At 40.0% G+C, this 17,743-nt stretch overlaps 1 protein-coding gene across 3 annotated transcripts in view; it reads left to right on the plus strand.

Moving 5' to 3' along the window:
• LOC126191139 (uncharacterized) overlaps positions 1–17,743 on the plus strand; it is a 265,360-nt gene that overhangs the window by 192,771 nt on the left and 54,846 nt on the right. For all 3 annotated transcript variants that reach the window (XM_049931889.1, XM_049931890.1, XM_049931891.1), the window contains one exon: positions 13,913–14,073. In XM_049931889.1, coding sequence (XP_049787846.1) covers positions 13,913–14,073 — 161 coding nt within the window. The remainder of the gene's footprint in view (positions 1–13,912; positions 14,074–17,743) is intronic.

Raw genomic sequence — 17,743 nt, forward strand, 5'->3', positions numbered from 1 at the left:
GAGTCCTTAACCAGTCATGTTCAGTCTACTTCATATTCCTCCCTATACATCAACACAATAATTATTATTCTTGCAAGACATCATCATCCTCAACATAAAACACTAACACATTGCCATTAATCCTATCCTCTCATTATATATTCTGAGTACCTTAGAAGTTACTTCAAAACTTCATCAAAATCAATACAAACAAGTTATAGAAACATAATGATGGTTGTATAGTACCATTCACTTGCTGAATGCCTTACTACGGAAAATATTTACAACAAAATAGTTAGCATTTTTTTTCAATGTGACCTGCTTCACACAGATCTGGGAAGAGCATATAATAATAGTTTTTAGATGACTAGGTTAATATCAAGTTATTTACCCTAATTTTTTGTAAAGCTGTATACTTCACATTATATGTGGACAGATTAAAAATACACTTTCATCAGATACCTGCTTCTAATAATATCTCTGCTTCTAATACTGTCTTTAATAACTTCTGTATTATTTCGATTATTATTAACTTTGCTACTCCAGCATACTAGTATAAACCAAAATAATTCCCTATATAAAACTATGTATTTCCATTAATGAACACAATTTTGCAAATGACCTCAAAATAACTAAAACCTTTTTGTAAAGGCCACATTGGCTTGAAAATCAGTAGGTATTGCTAAATAAGACATAAAAACATTAAACTATGGAAACTCCAGCTTGGAATATCAACAATATTAGGAAAAAGGATAGATTCCTACTCACTGTAAAGATGACACATTGAGTTACAGACAGCCACAATAAAAATACTGTTACACATTTAGCTTTAGGCCAAAGCCTTCTTCGGTAAAGGGAAAAAAACGCACACGCGCACGCACATGCGCGCACACACACACACACACACACACACACACACACACACACACACACACACACACACACACACACACACAAGCACAGCTCACTTATTCATCATTAATCAGTTCAAATAGAACATAGTAATAAGTCATTAGATAGCATTAAGCAAAACCATTAAATTCACTGTACGAAGTCTGTTCAAAAAGTATCCGATTCTTATTTACAAAATTGATTTTTATTCAGATACAATTGTTTGACGCAGTCACCTTCAAAGTAGGCTCCTTCAGCTTCTACACACCTCTCAATGTTGTTGCCACTGCTATAAGCATCAGTTGAAAGCCTCTTTTGGTGTGGTGCGCAACTGCTCTATCGAATTCTGCATAATGTCTTCCCAGTTCTGAAATCTGGTCTCTTTCATAATCTTTCTCAGTTTTTCGGGTAAAGCCAGAGGTCACTCAGTGGTAGGCCAGAGGAATAGGACAGACCACAGCTTTGTTGTGTTTGGACAAAAATCTCTGAATTAATTGAGAACGTTGAGCAGGTGCATTTTCGTGGTGAAGGTGCCAACTGCTTGCTGCTCAGAAGTCCAGTCGTTTGCATCTTATTGTCCCACAAAGGCGATGCAGACTCCCTTGGTAGTACCCCTTATTGACAACAGTACTTTCTCGGGAGTACTCGTGATGCACACTCCATTGCGGATCTTTGCTTCTGGAACGAATGAGTAACCGAGGACTCATTGCCAGTGATAACTTTGATAAGAAAGTTGGGATTACTCTTCAGTCTCTTAACATGCTCTGTGCAATCTCTGAACGAAGTGGCTTCTGCTCAGATGTTAGCAACTTTGGCACAAATTTTGCTGAGATCCTCATGAGTTCCAAATGCTCCATTAAAATGAAATGAATCCATTACTAATTTTAACCTCCTCTGCAAATTGTCTGATCGTGATTTGTCTATCTCATTTCTCCAGGGTCGTTACATGATCAATATCAACCTCATTTGTGGATGTTGAGGGCCTACTTGAATGTGAGTGGACATCTTTGAAGGGGAGTTGTACCATTCCTTTATCTATGTGGTACCCATTGTGTTGTCCTCAAATACTTGTCAAATCTTGTGGATTGTTTCAACTTGAAAATCAACAAACTTAAGACAAAATTTGTTGCAGTAATGTTGTTCTGTTGCTTTTGTCTTGCCCACACCACAAAAATCCAGTGACGACCACTTACACGTGTTCACTTGTCAGTTGCTAGCCAGTCTTTAATAGAAATCAGGCATGTGCACTACGTGTGCCTGCAAACACAGAGCACACATGTGGCCCGATACCATTGGTTTCAACAATAACAAATAAGGTCAGATACTTTCTGAACCGTCCTCTTATAATATAAATTCTAAAATTGCTCAAATCATTATAAAAGTTAAAAGTGCACATTGGAAGTAAAATAAAGGAAGAAGGGAAGTTGTTCACTTATGAACACAAATTTGTGTACTTCATTATGCCTCAGCACTACACGACTTTATCTGAAGGTTTCTTTTATCTCTAATTATCACAGACGGTTTTACTTTTTCCATTCCAAAGTGAAGTCCAAAAATTATTTTACCGTTACATTTACCAGGCAGTCAATCAACTAAACTGACAACCACTTCAAGTTTGTGTAATTATGTAATAAGCACAAGCGTAACTCTATATTCACATACTTCAGTAAAGTGCTATTGCAAAGTTCTGATCAGCTGTTTCCTTAAATGTGCGAAATATTTCAAATTAATCAGCACGGTTTACGGCATAAGGTCTTTTTTTTCCATTTGACTTTAAATTATGTACAAAATACATTCAGATACTTCTCCCAACAATCAAGCTTCAGTGTTTCACAGAGTTTTGATAACTTTTCCTGTAGTTTTTTTATTACAAAATTTATGTTGTCCGTGATTTTCTTCAAATAATGTTGATAGTTCATCTGTTCTTGACAGTTCAGGTAATGATTCATCTTCAATAGCAAGAAAACATTCCATTTCATTAATAATACGATCTACTTCAAATACTAAATCAGATACTAATATAATTACAATTTTTATTTTGACATGCACATTCTCATTCTTAGTTTCGCCATCTGCTCTAAATACTTCAGTTATTTGTTTTATTTAATTGCTCAGATGAGAACCTGTTTGTGCCACATTTGTTCCTATATCCGCAACTTTCACTTCTGCACTACCAGTTTTATTTCCAAGTTCGAGAACCTGACTGTGTAATGCTTTTACACCTTGTCCCAGAGTTGAGATTTTTGTGTTGTGATGTTTGAACTGTTCGTCTGATTGTTCTGTTGTCTTTAAAGCGGTCATCATTTCTTCATTCCATAGCTTTTGAACATTTCGTTACTTCTTGATATTTGCCTGAAAATTTTTCAGAAATTAACCTATCCCTGGTAACATATTTTCCATATTTGACATTCTCTTTTCTATTTGATTGAGGAGTTTGTTTTCTCATTTAATCGTTTTGGTGCTATTTCCCTAGTCTCTTAAATGCGTGCACACACACACGCACACACACACACACACACACACACACTCTCTCTCTCTCTCTCTCTCTCTCTCTCTCTCTCTCTCTCTCTCTCTCTCCTTCAGCAGCTGTCATTGTTTCTACATGTGACACCAAGTAGTGAATTAAAAAAATTTAGTCAATCGTCTACTTATGTCCATAGCCACATATGGTACAGAACATATCGAGCTGGACCTGGGGCTGTGATGTGCTGTCATTTGCAGTTTTGCCATTGCTGATGTAATTGAGCTGATAATCAGATCTGACTTCCTGGCATATTACCATCTTCTAACTGGTGTGGCAAACACGAGACTTGGTGACAGCATCACTGGACTTCGGACTGCTGTATTCCAATGCAGTGCCGCATTACGCAGTGTCAAGCTCGTGCAGGCAGGCAGCAGGAAGGAAATACATTGAGTTGCTCGACCATTTTACAACCAAAAAACAAATCACCAGGCTGTTCAAGCGATGTACATCGTAGTGCCTTGCATTACATCAAAAGACTGATGGCACACCAGTTTCACACCGTCTCAGCCGTTTAGCTCCTGATCATCTCACTATTGCAAGGGCAGAGTGTGGCTCGCTGAGCAAAGGCATTATTTGCCCTTCTAGCAGTTTGTGATTATCACCCATCTATGTGGTGCCCAAGAAACATGGCACATGGCACCTGTGTAGTGATTATCATGCACTTAATTCATGGACAATTCTGGACAGATGCCCAGTAGCCCTGATAAGAGACTCTAGCTATTCTCTTGCGGTACAACTTCGTTTAATGTATTGGACTGTGTGAAAGGCTTTTACACAAATCTTGTGGCAGATGAAGACATTCCGAAAACAGTCATACATACGCCATTTGCTTGTTTGAGAGTCTCTGTATGACATTTTGTTTGTGCAACACTTCTCAGTTTTGGCAAAGGTTCATTGACTCTGTGTTGAAATGATTGTCATTCTGTTTTGATTACCTACGTAACATCATCTTTTCACCCACTGCAGAACAGCACCCACAGAAGTTGATGGAAGTTTTCAAACACTTAGAACAGCTTGATGTGGTGTTAAATACTGCCAAGTGTATTTTGCTAAACCACAATTACCTCCTTAAACCATCCAATTTTGTCAGCTGGGTCATTGCCACTATGTGAGAAAGCAGAAGCCATTATAAAGATCCAGTGGCAAAAAACTATCAAAAAACTATGCCATTTCTTGGGAAAGCTGACCGGCATAACTTGACATTCTTAGCAGAGTTGTAAGAAATGCTGAATGGAGCACTCACTGGATCCAAGACAGAGGCAAATTTGGCATACTCAGCATTGAGTCCACCTCTGGCATTGGTAGTTGATGTTAACCAAATGACTATCAGTGCAGCATTGCAATAGTCATTCGATGGTGCTTGGCAGCCACTTGCCTTCTTCTCGCACAAGCTCGCCCCTTCGCAACAAAAATGGAGCACTTATGATCATGAGCTTCTTGCCATCTCCAAATCAATCAAATACATTTAGACCACAATTGGAAGCCAGAGAGTTTACAATACTTACAGATCACAAACCGCTTGTCTATATGCCTTCAGACAAAGTAGTAACAAGTGTTCACAGTGACAGTACAACCATCAAGATTTCATTGCCCAGTTTAGCACTGACATTTGCCTCATTTGAGGTATTAACAGTCTAGTCGCAGACTGTCATGAGTTACTGATTTGTCCATCTTGATAAGACACAAGAAACTGACCAGGAACTTCAGAAACTACTGAATAATGCATCGTCCCCCCTATGGTTACAACTTCCTGACATTCCTGGTTCAGACGTGCTTTTGATAACCTCCGCATCCTATGCATGCTTGCGTTAGTCAATCAGCTCACCTATTTACAAAATGTCTGCTTCTTCTTCTTCTTCTTCTTCTTCTTCTTCTCTCTCCCTCGTTTTTTTTTTTTTCAGAGTGAGATATCCATTTGTATGCAAGCACTATTTGGAGATTTTCCAGACATGACAAGCAGCTCCGTCCACGTTGACATATCATGTCCACTTCCACCATCCAATGGTCAAAGCTATCTGCTGATTGCAACTGATCTTTTTCAGCCATTTGAGCAGAAGCTTTAGCGGTCAGTAACATATCGGTAGAAATGTTGGCCTTTGCCTTTGTGTTAAATTGGGTTTCGCATATCAGCTGTCCTCTGCATGTCACTGTGGCTGAAAGGTTGAGTCAGAGTTATTTATTCAACTCAGTAGTAAGTTCTCCTGCTCTTTCCATCACAGGACAACTACACTATCCAGTCACATGAATGTGGTCACCTGTCAAAAACCTTTGGCACTGTGGTATGTTTTGAGACATGGAGAAAGAGTGTCAATGAAGTTCTGGAAGGTAACGAAAGGGACGTGGAGCCATGCTGATTTCAGTGTCATGGTCATGTGCACTAAGTTTCTCGCTTGAGGATCCATGGTGTGAACAGCCTGATCAAGGTGATCCCACAGATTCTTGACTGGGCTTAAATCCAGGAAGTTTAGTAGCCAGGGGAGTACAGTAAAATTATTTGGATGCTCTTCAAACCACGCACGTACACTGCGAGGTGTGTGTGACAAGTTGCGTTGTCCTGCTGTTAGATGTCATTGTGCCGAGGAAAGACGAACTGCCTGTAGGAGTTGATCCATTGTGCCTCCCAGGTAAGGCCATGAAAACATTTCCCCTATCATAACACTCTCTCTTCTGTCCTGGACCCTTCTGATGATTGTTGCAGGGTGTTTGCTTTCAGCTGTTACACACTGTACATGCCAATGGCCATCTTTCATTTGAAGAGACCACGTGTTACCACTCAGTGGATGTCCAGTTGCAGTGTTGGCATGCAAATTCCAGCAGTCATCATCAATAAATATCCAGTCATAATGGATGCATGAACTAGGCATGTGCCATAGATGATGCTCTACTTCTCCCTAGGGGGCTTGATGTGGAATCAAGATCATCCACTGGATTGTTAACGATTCACAGCTGTTAAGGAGTTCACATCCCAGCCACAAGAGGCACTCTTAGTTCAGCATCACCGATCAGCAGTTGATTTGTTTTCTGTGTTTTTTGAGACTTTCCATGAAAGTGACAGAGTGAGAACTTTCTTGCAAATCGTGATAGATCTAGCACTATTCTAGTGCTTAAATTGTCTCCAGTTCTTATGGAATATATTCTTCTGTATTCGTTAATAGAGGTTTGATGTTCATGGGACATGAGTCTTTATACTTTGTGGGCTGTTTTGGCTGGTTTGTTCAAAAGTGCAAATGTAATTTGTTTGGACAATTATTGCCTATGCTACACTGACAGACTGATGAGTGACACTTTTTTCTGGGTCTCCAACATTTCCATGATTGTGCCAGAAAAACTTCCATAGTCATCAGGGAAGGTTTTAATTCAGTGTAACGTAATCAAGGTTCATTTCAGTTGTTCATCTAGTTTTGACATGTCGTGCCAGGATGTTTGGGGTTCTGATGTTTCACTTTTATGCTTCAAATTCTGCAAATTTAATGATTATGACTCTTTTCTATGCCAAGCTGGGTCAGTCCTGTGTAAGCTAGGCTGTGGAACAACTGACAATTCTGGTAACCATTGCATACACTCTTCTCTTTATAATACCTGCTGTACAATTGCAAATAATGGGCTTTTGATGCAATTTTTACTGGTGGAACTGGCTATTTACCTTCCTTATTACCATCATCTTGTGAGATTATGGTTTACAACCTGTCTTGCTCACCACAATATTTGTAACTACTTAATGTCATGGTCTTGTTGGCCCTCAACACAAATTCATGTAACTACATGATTACAGCTAATGATGATAGCTTTTACTGCATAGTCCCCGTTTTTTATGGTTTGGACAACCTGAACATAGTTGTATAAATCAACCAAAACTGGTTATTGTGGTTGCTGGTCCAAAGGGATCATTTGGAGGGGTCTGATCTTTGGTTTGTATAGATTTTGTCAGTGAATAGATTCTCCTTCATACGTTGTTGGAGGCAGTAGCAGTGCAGGTGCAAACGACCTCAGTTATTACCATTTGCAAAGTTCTACCTCCAAGCACGCCACTTATGTTGAATAGACCACATTAATCTGACAACTCCAACCCCCCCCCCCCCCCCCCTTTTTCTCCTGCTTGGGGCTTCAACACACACAACCCCTTTCGTCTGGCAGGGGCCTTCTAATTGACCATCTTCTCTCAGACCATGATCTGTGCCTGTTCAGTGAAGGTTCTCCTACCCACTTCAGCACTACCCACGGCACTTTTCCTGCTGTTGATTTAATGATCTCCTCCCCTAATATTGTGGTTTCGCTAAATTGATCGCTACACAATGACCTTTACGACTACAACTACTTTCTAGTGATCCTGCCATTTCCTTGCCACCACCAGATTGACCATCTACCACAATGGGCCCTTCACACAGCCAGCTGGCCTTTGTATGTCTCTGCTAATAAATTCACTGCCTCTCTGTCAGTTATATTGGTGGGGTTGTGCAAGGCATCTCAGAGCAATCATTCACACCACTTGAGCTGCTGTTCCCCTTTTACTGGTCCACCTCACCGTCAACAAGTGCTGGGGTAGGCCAAAGATATTGCAGCAGCTATTTAGGATCGCTGATGGCCCCACAGCAATTCAAATAATATCCTTCGCACACCAACCTATTACTTTTAAGTGACTTCATGTTAAGGCTCACTATCTAATCAGGTGCAGAAAGAAGGAATGCTGGAAGTCCTGATGTCATGTGAGTTGTTATCAAAAACTAATGGGAATTTTCAAATTTCACGTGCTTTACAAATCCAGTTTTCAATTTTTTTTTTTTTTTTATCTTGTTGGTACACTTGTTCCTGATGTATGTTTGCATTTTCAACAGTTTTTATGTATGTTTTTGAGTGCTTGGTGAATTTTTAATTTCATGTAAGATGGATCAAAGACTTTGCATTAAATTTTGCTTAAAAAATGGAATAAAGTGCAGAACTGCTTTTGAAATGTTGACTGTGGCTTGTAACGAATCTACTATGAATAAGACAAGAGTTTACGAGTGGTACAAATGTTTCAAGGAAGGTCAAGAAGATTCTGAAGATGACAAGCGCTCCGGATGCCCTATTTCATCAGTTACTGACAATGTGAAAGAAATAAAGAAAATGGTTCTGGAAAATTGCCATATCACCATCAAAGAAATTGCTGCTGATGTCAGCATACCCTTTGCCTCATGCTTAGCAATTTTTTTTGGTTGTTTTGAGCCTGAAACATGCAGCAGCAAAGTTTTTTTTTCAAAATCATTGATTTTTGACCAAAAATGACGTCATGTAGACATCGCTCAGGAATTGCTGAATGAAGTTGATAATGATCCAGAACCTCTAAAGAAGGTTATAACAGGTGAAGATGGGTATAAATCATGAGTTCCTGCCTTATGGTCCTAAGATCAATAAGGAAAACAACCTGGAAGTTATGCACTGTTTTCGTGAAGCAATCTGAAGAAATCACCTGGAATTGTGGCAAAATCACTTCTGGAAATTGCATCACGATAATGTTCCTGCTCACATCTCAATGCTTGTTAATGATTTTTTGTCAAATAACAAGATCATTATGTCACCTCAGCCACTGTACTCCTTGCAACTTCTTTCTATTCCCGAGGCTGAAGAAAGCCATGAAAGTGCATCGTTTTGCTTCTATTGATGAGAAAAAAAGAAAGCAGAATTTCTGAAGGACCTGAAAAACATATTCAGAAGTGTTTCCAAGATTGGAAAAAGGTGCTGGCACAAGTGTATGGTATCTGAGGGGGATTACTTTGAAGGGGGCAATGATCAATAGGTGTTCCAGGTGTTGTCGTACAGGGTGTTGTTTTGTATGGATTCCTCAGTTCTTGCAGAACACTGTCTGTGACTCACTTTGCAAAAGAATTGGCACCCTCTTCCTATCCTGCTGCCATTCTACTGCAGAAGCGAGAAGTTGAAGATATCCTCCTATGTTTCATTCCCCACCAAGCTGAATCCTATAATGAACCCATGACAGAATGGGGACTACTTCAGGCTCTTACGTTGTCCCATGACGCAGCCCCAGGACCTGATTCAATTCAGTCATATGATGCAACACCTGAATGTTCCCCAAAGACAACATCTACAGAGGGTCTTCAATTGCATTTGGCTCCAAAATGCCTTCCTCTTGTAATGGCATGATACTATAGTCATCCCAATCATGTAGCCAGGCAAGAACCCAACATCTGCCAGCAATTACCAGCCAAATAGCCTGACCAATGTACTCTGTAAGCTGCTTGAAATAATGGTTGCCTGCAGCTTATGCTGGGTTCTCAAATCTCAGGGCCTTTGTCCCCCTGTCAGTGTGGTTTTTGGAGGGGGGAAAGAGGGGGGGGGGGGGGGAGAGAGACACGAATCACAGCTGACAATCTGCTTAAGTTGGAAGCAGCAATCTGAGAGCTTTTTTCTAAATGTCAGCATCTTATTGCATCTTTTTTGATCTACATAAAGATTGACACTTCTTGGTGTCATCACATTATACTTACCCTCCATGACGGGGGCTTTCAAGCCCCCTACTGTTTTTATTGCTAAGCTTTTATTCCACTGGTTGTTCCAGGTTGTCAACAGCCTTGCTGCAGTGGTAACCCTGTTCTCTGTCAGATCACCAAAGTTAAGCACTGTTGGGCTGGGCTAGCACTTGGATGGGTGACTGGTCTGCCAAGTGCTATTGGCAAGTGGGGTGCATTCAGCCATTGTGTGACAAATTGAGGAGCTACTTGTTTGGGAAGTAGTGGTGCTGGTCACAGAAGTGACAACAGCCAAAAGAGTGGTATGTGACCACACGTCCCTCCATATCCGCATACAGTGACGCGAAGAGGCTAAGGATGACGCAGCAGTCAGTCAGTACTGTTGGGCCTTCCGAGGCCTGTCCCGACACAGTTGGTTGTTCCAGGTTAGAGTCGGCGCTTTACTCAACTCCCAAGGGGGGCAAGAGAATGGCGTCCCACAGCGCTCTGTGTTGAGTACCTCTCTCTTCCCCATCGCCACAATGGGCTAGTGACCTCTGTTGGACATCTGATCTCCTCTGCCTTTTATGTCGATGATTTTTACATTTGGTGCAGCTCCCACTTGGTAGCTTCTGCTTAACGCCAGCTCAAAAGTGCCATCCGGTGGGCTTCTGCATGGGCTCTGTACCATGGTTTCCAATTCTGTCCTAAAAAAGATGCAGGTCGTGCATTTCTGCTGTCATATCATGGTCCATTGTGATACTGAACACTACATAGGTACCCAGCATCCGGACATGGTAGTACAGCCCTATTTCTTGGGCCTCATTTTTGTTAAAAAGCTGTCTTGGCTGCCCCAAATGTGTCACCTGAAGACTAGCTGCATGTGGAAACTTAATACTCTCTGCTTCCTTCCCCGCACATCTTGGGTTGCAGATCATACTATTATTTGTAGTTACCAGACCATGGTTTCATCCCGACTGGTTTCTGGTTGCCAGGCTTATGGCTCAGCGACTCCGGCTTTGTAACTGTGAGATCCACTACACCATTGTGGTGTGCATCTGGCCACAGGTGCCTTTCATACTAGTCATGTAGACGGTCTCCAGCAGCAGAGCTGACAGTCATTAGTGGAGTCCTCCTTTTCATTAAACAGGTCTCCCTTGACCGTGTTGTAATATGTACAGATTCAGTGAGAAGTCTCCAGTCTATTGACTGATGCCATTCTTGCCACTCTTTGGCCTCCACTGTTTATGTTGTTCTTGTTGACCTTCATCGTGCTGCCTGCTCAGTTCTCTCCCTCCAGATCCCAAGTCGTGTGGATATCCAGGGAATGAACTAGCCAACCGTTTGACTAGAGCAGCTCTTACTAGCTCCCCGTTCACTGCTGATCCAAGGTGTGGATTTGCTACCCCAAATGAGATCTCTACTCACTCGGAAATGGAATGGCACCTGGTGGGCTACTGCTCTATCTAATAAACTCCACACAAGCAAGGAGACTACTGCAGCTTGCCAATCTTCCTTTCGCTTCTCCCTGAAGAAATCCACAGTCCCGTACCAAGTTAACCAGTTAGCCACGGGTATGCCCTCCTGCTGACTTCTCTATTTCCTTCATCTTGCTTGTATTATTGATAGTTGAACAGATGTCCATTACATTTCTAGCCTTCTCACTTTCACTGTTATGAATCTCCCAATCAGAAAACCTTCTCGGTGAATGTCTCTACTTCTGTATGCAGCACTCGTGGATCAAGGTCTGATAACCCTGTTGTCTGGTCTGTCCCCCCCGTCAGTTCCTCTGTAAGATCTTATATGTCAAGTACTTGTGTACTCCTCATCAGTAAGCATCATATCAATCTGATTGATGGTATTACCATCTTGGGAAGTTCAGGTCCCTTTGTGTATCTGTTTGGGGGGAAATGTCATCACACTCGTAACAAGGTTGTGGCTGGTCACAAAGCTGATTAGACACAGTCCATTGCCATTAGTTTTCACACGTATTCTCTCATCTCCCATTTGTTGTCCTATACATTTATTCCTGTCCCACATTGGCATTGAAATCGCACAAAATTATCTTAATACTTCTGTTACCAACGTTTTCCACTGTTCTTTCTAATTGTTGTAAAAATCAGTTTTCTCCTCCTTGTTGCTTACATTTATTGGTGCTTATGCATAAACAAAGGTTATTTCTCCATACTTTTGCTGAGCAGTGAGACATGCTGATTGCATTGAAGTTTTTCACCAAATGGTTATTCATTGTCAGTCTTCCTAAATAGCAGCACTGGCTGGAGTTCAGGCAGTGAGAGCACATAACAGCTCAACTTGCATCACATGGAGAGGACAACTATGTTGGTTGTCACAATAATGTGTAAAAGCAAAACAATGGCTCAGCTGAACTTCCATAAGCACACTATTAATCAGTGACACTGAGAAAGTCTTAGAGTGCATTCAATTTTTTGAAATGTTTGAATTCTAAAATTTATATAATTAGACTACAATATTTTACATGTTACCTGTCAGTGTATTGCCCCTTTTAAATACATGTGTTCAGATTTGAGTTTTGTGGCTTACAGCCCTGAACATCAGCACCTGAAATTAAATTATCTACCGACCTTGCTGGTGGAAATCAGTTGAACTTATGTGTCGTTACACTCTTGGATACCCTGGAATTGAAGTACTGCAATGTATCACAACTTTCTCAAATAAATTCAAAGAGTTTTTTCTGTAACAATCTCTTAGTGTTATTAATTAAGGTACAGCAGCTTTTTCCATTCAGTATTTTACAAGTTAGGGGAATGTCACGTGGCTATGTATCTCAACTTCTGATATTAAATTGATATTAATGTCATTTCAGTATTCTGCTGTTTTGCCCCAGTGTCACCATATTGTTATACTGCATGCATTTATTCAGTATAATGCTGCAGAACTGGGACAACAACGCAAGGAATATACACAAAGCCATTACCTGTACCTCATCTCTTGGTGAAACTGTGATCGCCACTCCACCTTCAAGGCGCGTGACGGTCCTCCCTACATTGGTTACATGCAAAAACAGACAGCAAAGCCTCCAAACAGTTTCGTATTTATAATTACTAAATAATTAAATCGCTTAACTGTTGCAACCACCATTCATCAGCTAGGTAGACGTTGGGTTGCACATCCTTTGCTAGAGTGATATGCGACACCTTATTGTGTGGGAGACAATGCCTATAAATGAGATATTTCAGTGCTAAAGTACACATTTATGAGTGAGGTTGAGCATTGAAGCACATTTTATTTTGACCACTTTTCTTGATAAAATATTTTTTTACAAAATATTTTTACCGTTGTTATCAGCCACTTCTTAGTTACATAATGAACAATAAAGATTGTAAAATATGAATTACAATAATGTTTTTATATTTTACATACATACAATATTTGAATAATCTTAGTAAAAGAAAGAAGAAAAAAATAGTATTTTCATTTTGAGTGATATTAGAGGAAGTGGAACTTTCTACCTTTTTGCGTTTCACTTGCTTGTTGTGTCGATCGTAGAGTTAGTGTCTCTTACCGTGGCCCTTCCTTATACTACTACTGGGGACAGTCAAGTGAAAATGGGATAGATGAAAAAAGTAAGTAAACTTTATTATTTCAAAAGTAATTGCCATAACTGCTAATACATTTATCCCATTGTGAGACGAGATGATCAGTGTTTTTTCGTGGCTGTCGATTTGCTTCAGATGAAGAGGTGTATGCGTAGGTATAATTGTTCTGTAGACAGCCACAAACATTTATCCATGAATTATTGTGACAGTCTTGTCTCATAATCACAGTTATGGGGGTTACTTTCAAAGTAATAAACAGTTTACTTACTTTTTTCCATCTGTCTTGTCTTCATGTGATTTCTCCATATACAATCAGTATACATAAAATAAGAAGTAGACATGTTCATTCTACAGCTTTAATAATAAATACATCCAAAATAGTTTTATATAATGTGTTGCTGACATGATTGGTCAGTATCTGGAAAAAACTATAATTATTATATTGTATTTTGAGTTGCTTTATATCATTACTAAATTTCATTTGTCTCAATTTTCAGCTATAAGCAATTTACTGAAAACTGGCAGTTTCATGCCACCAGAATTGTGGTTATTGGAGAGCAAAATTCTTACATTTATGGACTCTAATGGAAATTGTGACTCTTGCCAACTTTACTATTATCAGCTATGCAAAAGCTTCCATCATCTAAAACTTGGGCATGTAAGTGATTTAGTTGATTTGTGTTTGTTAACCAAATTTATGATTACTCATCATTTTTTGTTTTCATATATGAACAATTTCGCCTTTATGTTCTGACTGATGTTCTTGAAAATACTGTAGTTGGACGTAATACCTACAGCTTGGAAGCTGACTTGGTAAATTTGGATGATGACTTTATACGTTAACTCAATTAAGTAGATACGTTAATACCATCTTGAGGCTGAAGACTTTAACTAACTGAGCATTTGTGTTATAATAAAGTAAAACATATCTTTAAATATGTGGTTTAAAGCTTTCATGGTACAGGAAATGCTTAAAGACTACTTATAAATGGGTTGGTTTGAACACTGCAATACTTTACTAGACATGGTCCTGTTGGAATAGAATAGAATATTTTTATTTGCCTTTCAATATTTTTCATACAATTGGCTTTGTCAAAGTTTACAGTGGAGTACAGTTAAGCACAATAAACACTTACATACACAGAATTATTTAGCTTATTTAAGAATTGAAAACATTTCTTTATCACTTATTAAAAGCATATATTATAATGAGTATTTCCTAGGAATTCTTCAATTGTATTGAATTCACTGCATTTTAACCAATTTTGCAATACACTTTTGAATCTATTAAATGGGGCTGTACGAGCTGAGTATGGCAACTTATTAAAAAAAATTATGCACCAATGTTTATAGTTATTATGGACAACAGCTAGCCTCGAGAAAGGAAAATCCAAAAAGGGACTATTTCTGGTATTGTGTGTGTGTGTACATCACATCTCGTGCTGAATTTGTCCAGATTAAACAGTTATATATGTAAATGCTAGGTACTGTCATTACACTGAGATATTTAAAGTGGTTTCTGCAGGAATCTCTGGGTGCTAATCCTAGTATACATCTGATGGCCTTCTTTTGCCATCTGAAAATACATTGGAGGTGGCATGCTATGCCTTCCTCTGACCTTTGGACTGACTGACCCAGAGGAGGAACTGTAGTTTAATGTAGACTGTTTTTAATGTGTCTTCTGCTACGGTCCTCTTGGTATTGTCTCATCATAACCACACTCCAGTCAAACTATGAAAGCATGGTCATCAATGAAGTATGACACTTAGTGCTGAAAGCACCTTTGTTACGAACACCAATATACAACCAGAATAGAATTGAAACATTATTTGAATTGCTGACCTGCAGGATGCCAGCCAGTGACACTACCCACTGTGCCACACCTCATGCACCACAGCTTGTGGCTTTGCTCCCTCTTCTGCAGGAACATCGACCCATTGTTTAAGATGTTCTCCGTAGGACTGATTACAGCACCCTGGTTTCAGATCTTGTCAGTGGGCTTCTGTATGGTACCACTAAGGGATCCTGGAGTTCTGGTCATATTGTCACCACCTATTCCCTGTGATGAGTATCAGAGGTGGTCTCCCCTTCCCCCCTGTTAAAGTTTTGCGAACATCTAATGGGTCTTCAGTTTCATTGAAAAGACACCGTTGTCGATCTGCGTTCCTTTCGTCTTCTTGATGATGGCTCATAATCCTTGATTTTGTATGTAAAGATCGAAACTTGACAAAGGATACAATACAGCCCAAAGTAGCACTTTAGTAACTTTTTCAATAGTCATCTTTCCGCACATATAAAAATCCATAATAAGATTCCTGAGCTGTATCTCACTGGCAGGTGCTTGGCGTTATAGTGTTCTTGGACTTTCTCTGAGCATCCAGAGTCCATACAGGAGCCAGCTGTCTTGCTTCTTTTGTCCTTGTGATGAGGTGTTTCACATAGTCATCTTGAGTATCATCAGGTTCAAATGGGGACAGTATATCAATTATTTCGACCTCACAACTTTGGAGCAGAAATAAGTGTGAAGCATGTATTGTCTTCTTCACTGTGGTGTACGTGAATGTCTGTATGGGTATTATGGTATTCCAGTCTCTTCTGGACATCAGTACACATCGACAGCATATCTGCCAGCATCTTATTAAAGCATTCTGTGATGCTGTTCATCTACAGGTAGTAGACAGTTGTCATCCTGTGGGTGCTGTCACAACATGACGTTACCTCTGATACTAGTCTCAACTGGAAAACTTTTCCACTATTGGGGATCATTTCACAGGGTGCTCCCTGCTTCAAACTGATGTCTTCTACAAGGAACTTTGCAATTTCTGGAGCTTCGGCAGTGGGCACAGCTTTGGTGACAGCCAGTGACAGCTACATCTGATTCTTTCTGGACTGTTCACAAATCCCAGGTGACTGAATGTAGGAGTGTCATGAAAATTCTTCAGGGCAGATGACCATAGATGAGCTGGGATAGTGAGCAGCCATTTCTGGCCTTTTGGGTCATAGTTCCCTTTACGCAGTGTTCCATTTACTGATTACAATTCCCATGTAGTCAATTCCTCCTCTTTCGAGGCTTCTGTCGTTTTCATCGGTGTTCGGTCCTCCCTCTTTTCAGACACAAGTCAACTGGAATTTCATCCATGCTTCCGTGTTCTGCCAAGGATATCAATGAAAAACAGTCGGCATGCTTGTGTCTGCATTGGCTTTTGTATACCCCTGTGATCTCATACTCCTGAAGCCTCATTGCCCATCTTGCCAACTGATTGACAAATGCTGTAGGCTAGTCAGCTGGCACAGAGAACGATGATTCATCACAACAGTTTTTTGTTAAATGAATACACCTGAGATTTGTTGATGGCCCAAACACCACCACACAGCTATCCCAGTGCAAATGTTGATTGTGACTATAATATAGTACTGTAGTCCATCAGACGTATGATTAGTATCGATACTTCAGGTACGCAGACACAACATTGCCAGACATTGTTCATGGCATCTCTCACCTGGTCGCTACTATTTGTGTGTTCATTAGTAGTATTGGTTGCTCCCCATGCTACTCTATCCTGTGCCAGTGTATTCATCTCTTGGTCTCCCTCTGTATTTTTTTACTCTCCACCCTTCTCTCTAGCACTAAATTGGTGATCCCTTGACACCTCAAAACATGTCCTACCAACCAATCCCTTCTTTTAGTCAAGTTGTGCCACAAATTCTTCTTCTCCCCAATTCTCTTTAGTACCTCCTCAATAGTTACGTGATCTACCCATCTAATCTTCAGCATTTTTCTGTAGCACCACATTTCAAAAGCTTCTATTCTCTTCTTGTCTAAACCATTTATCCTCCATGTTTCACTTCCATACATGGCTACACTCCATACAAATACTTTCAGGAAAGACTTCCTGACACTTAAATCTATGCTCGATTTTAACAAAGAAAAAATCACACATTTTTGTAGTTGCAACGACAGACCAAAAATACCCTCAAGAATCCATTATTCTCGTTTTGCTTTTGTTGATGTTCATCTTATATCCTCCTTTCAAGACACTGTCCATTCTGTTCAGCTGCTCTTCCAGGTTCTTTGCTGTCTCTGACAGAATTGCAATGCCATCAGCAAACCTCAAAGTTTTTTATTTTTTGTCCCTGGACTTTAATCCCTACATCAAATTTTTCTTTTGTGTCCTTTACTGCTTGCTCAATATGCAGATTGAATAACATCGGGGACCGGCTACAACCCTGTCTCACTCCCTTCCCAAGCACTGCTTCCTTTTCATGCCCCTTGACTCTTACAACTGCCATCTGGTTTTTGTACAAATTGTAAATAGCCTTTTGCTTTC

Source organism: Schistocerca cancellata, chromosome 6, assembly GCF_023864275.1.
Source record: "Schistocerca cancellata isolate TAMUIC-IGC-003103 chromosome 6, iqSchCanc2.1, whole genome shotgun sequence".
Classification (NCBI taxonomy): Eukaryota; Metazoa; Arthropoda; class Insecta; order Orthoptera; family Acrididae; genus Schistocerca; species Schistocerca cancellata.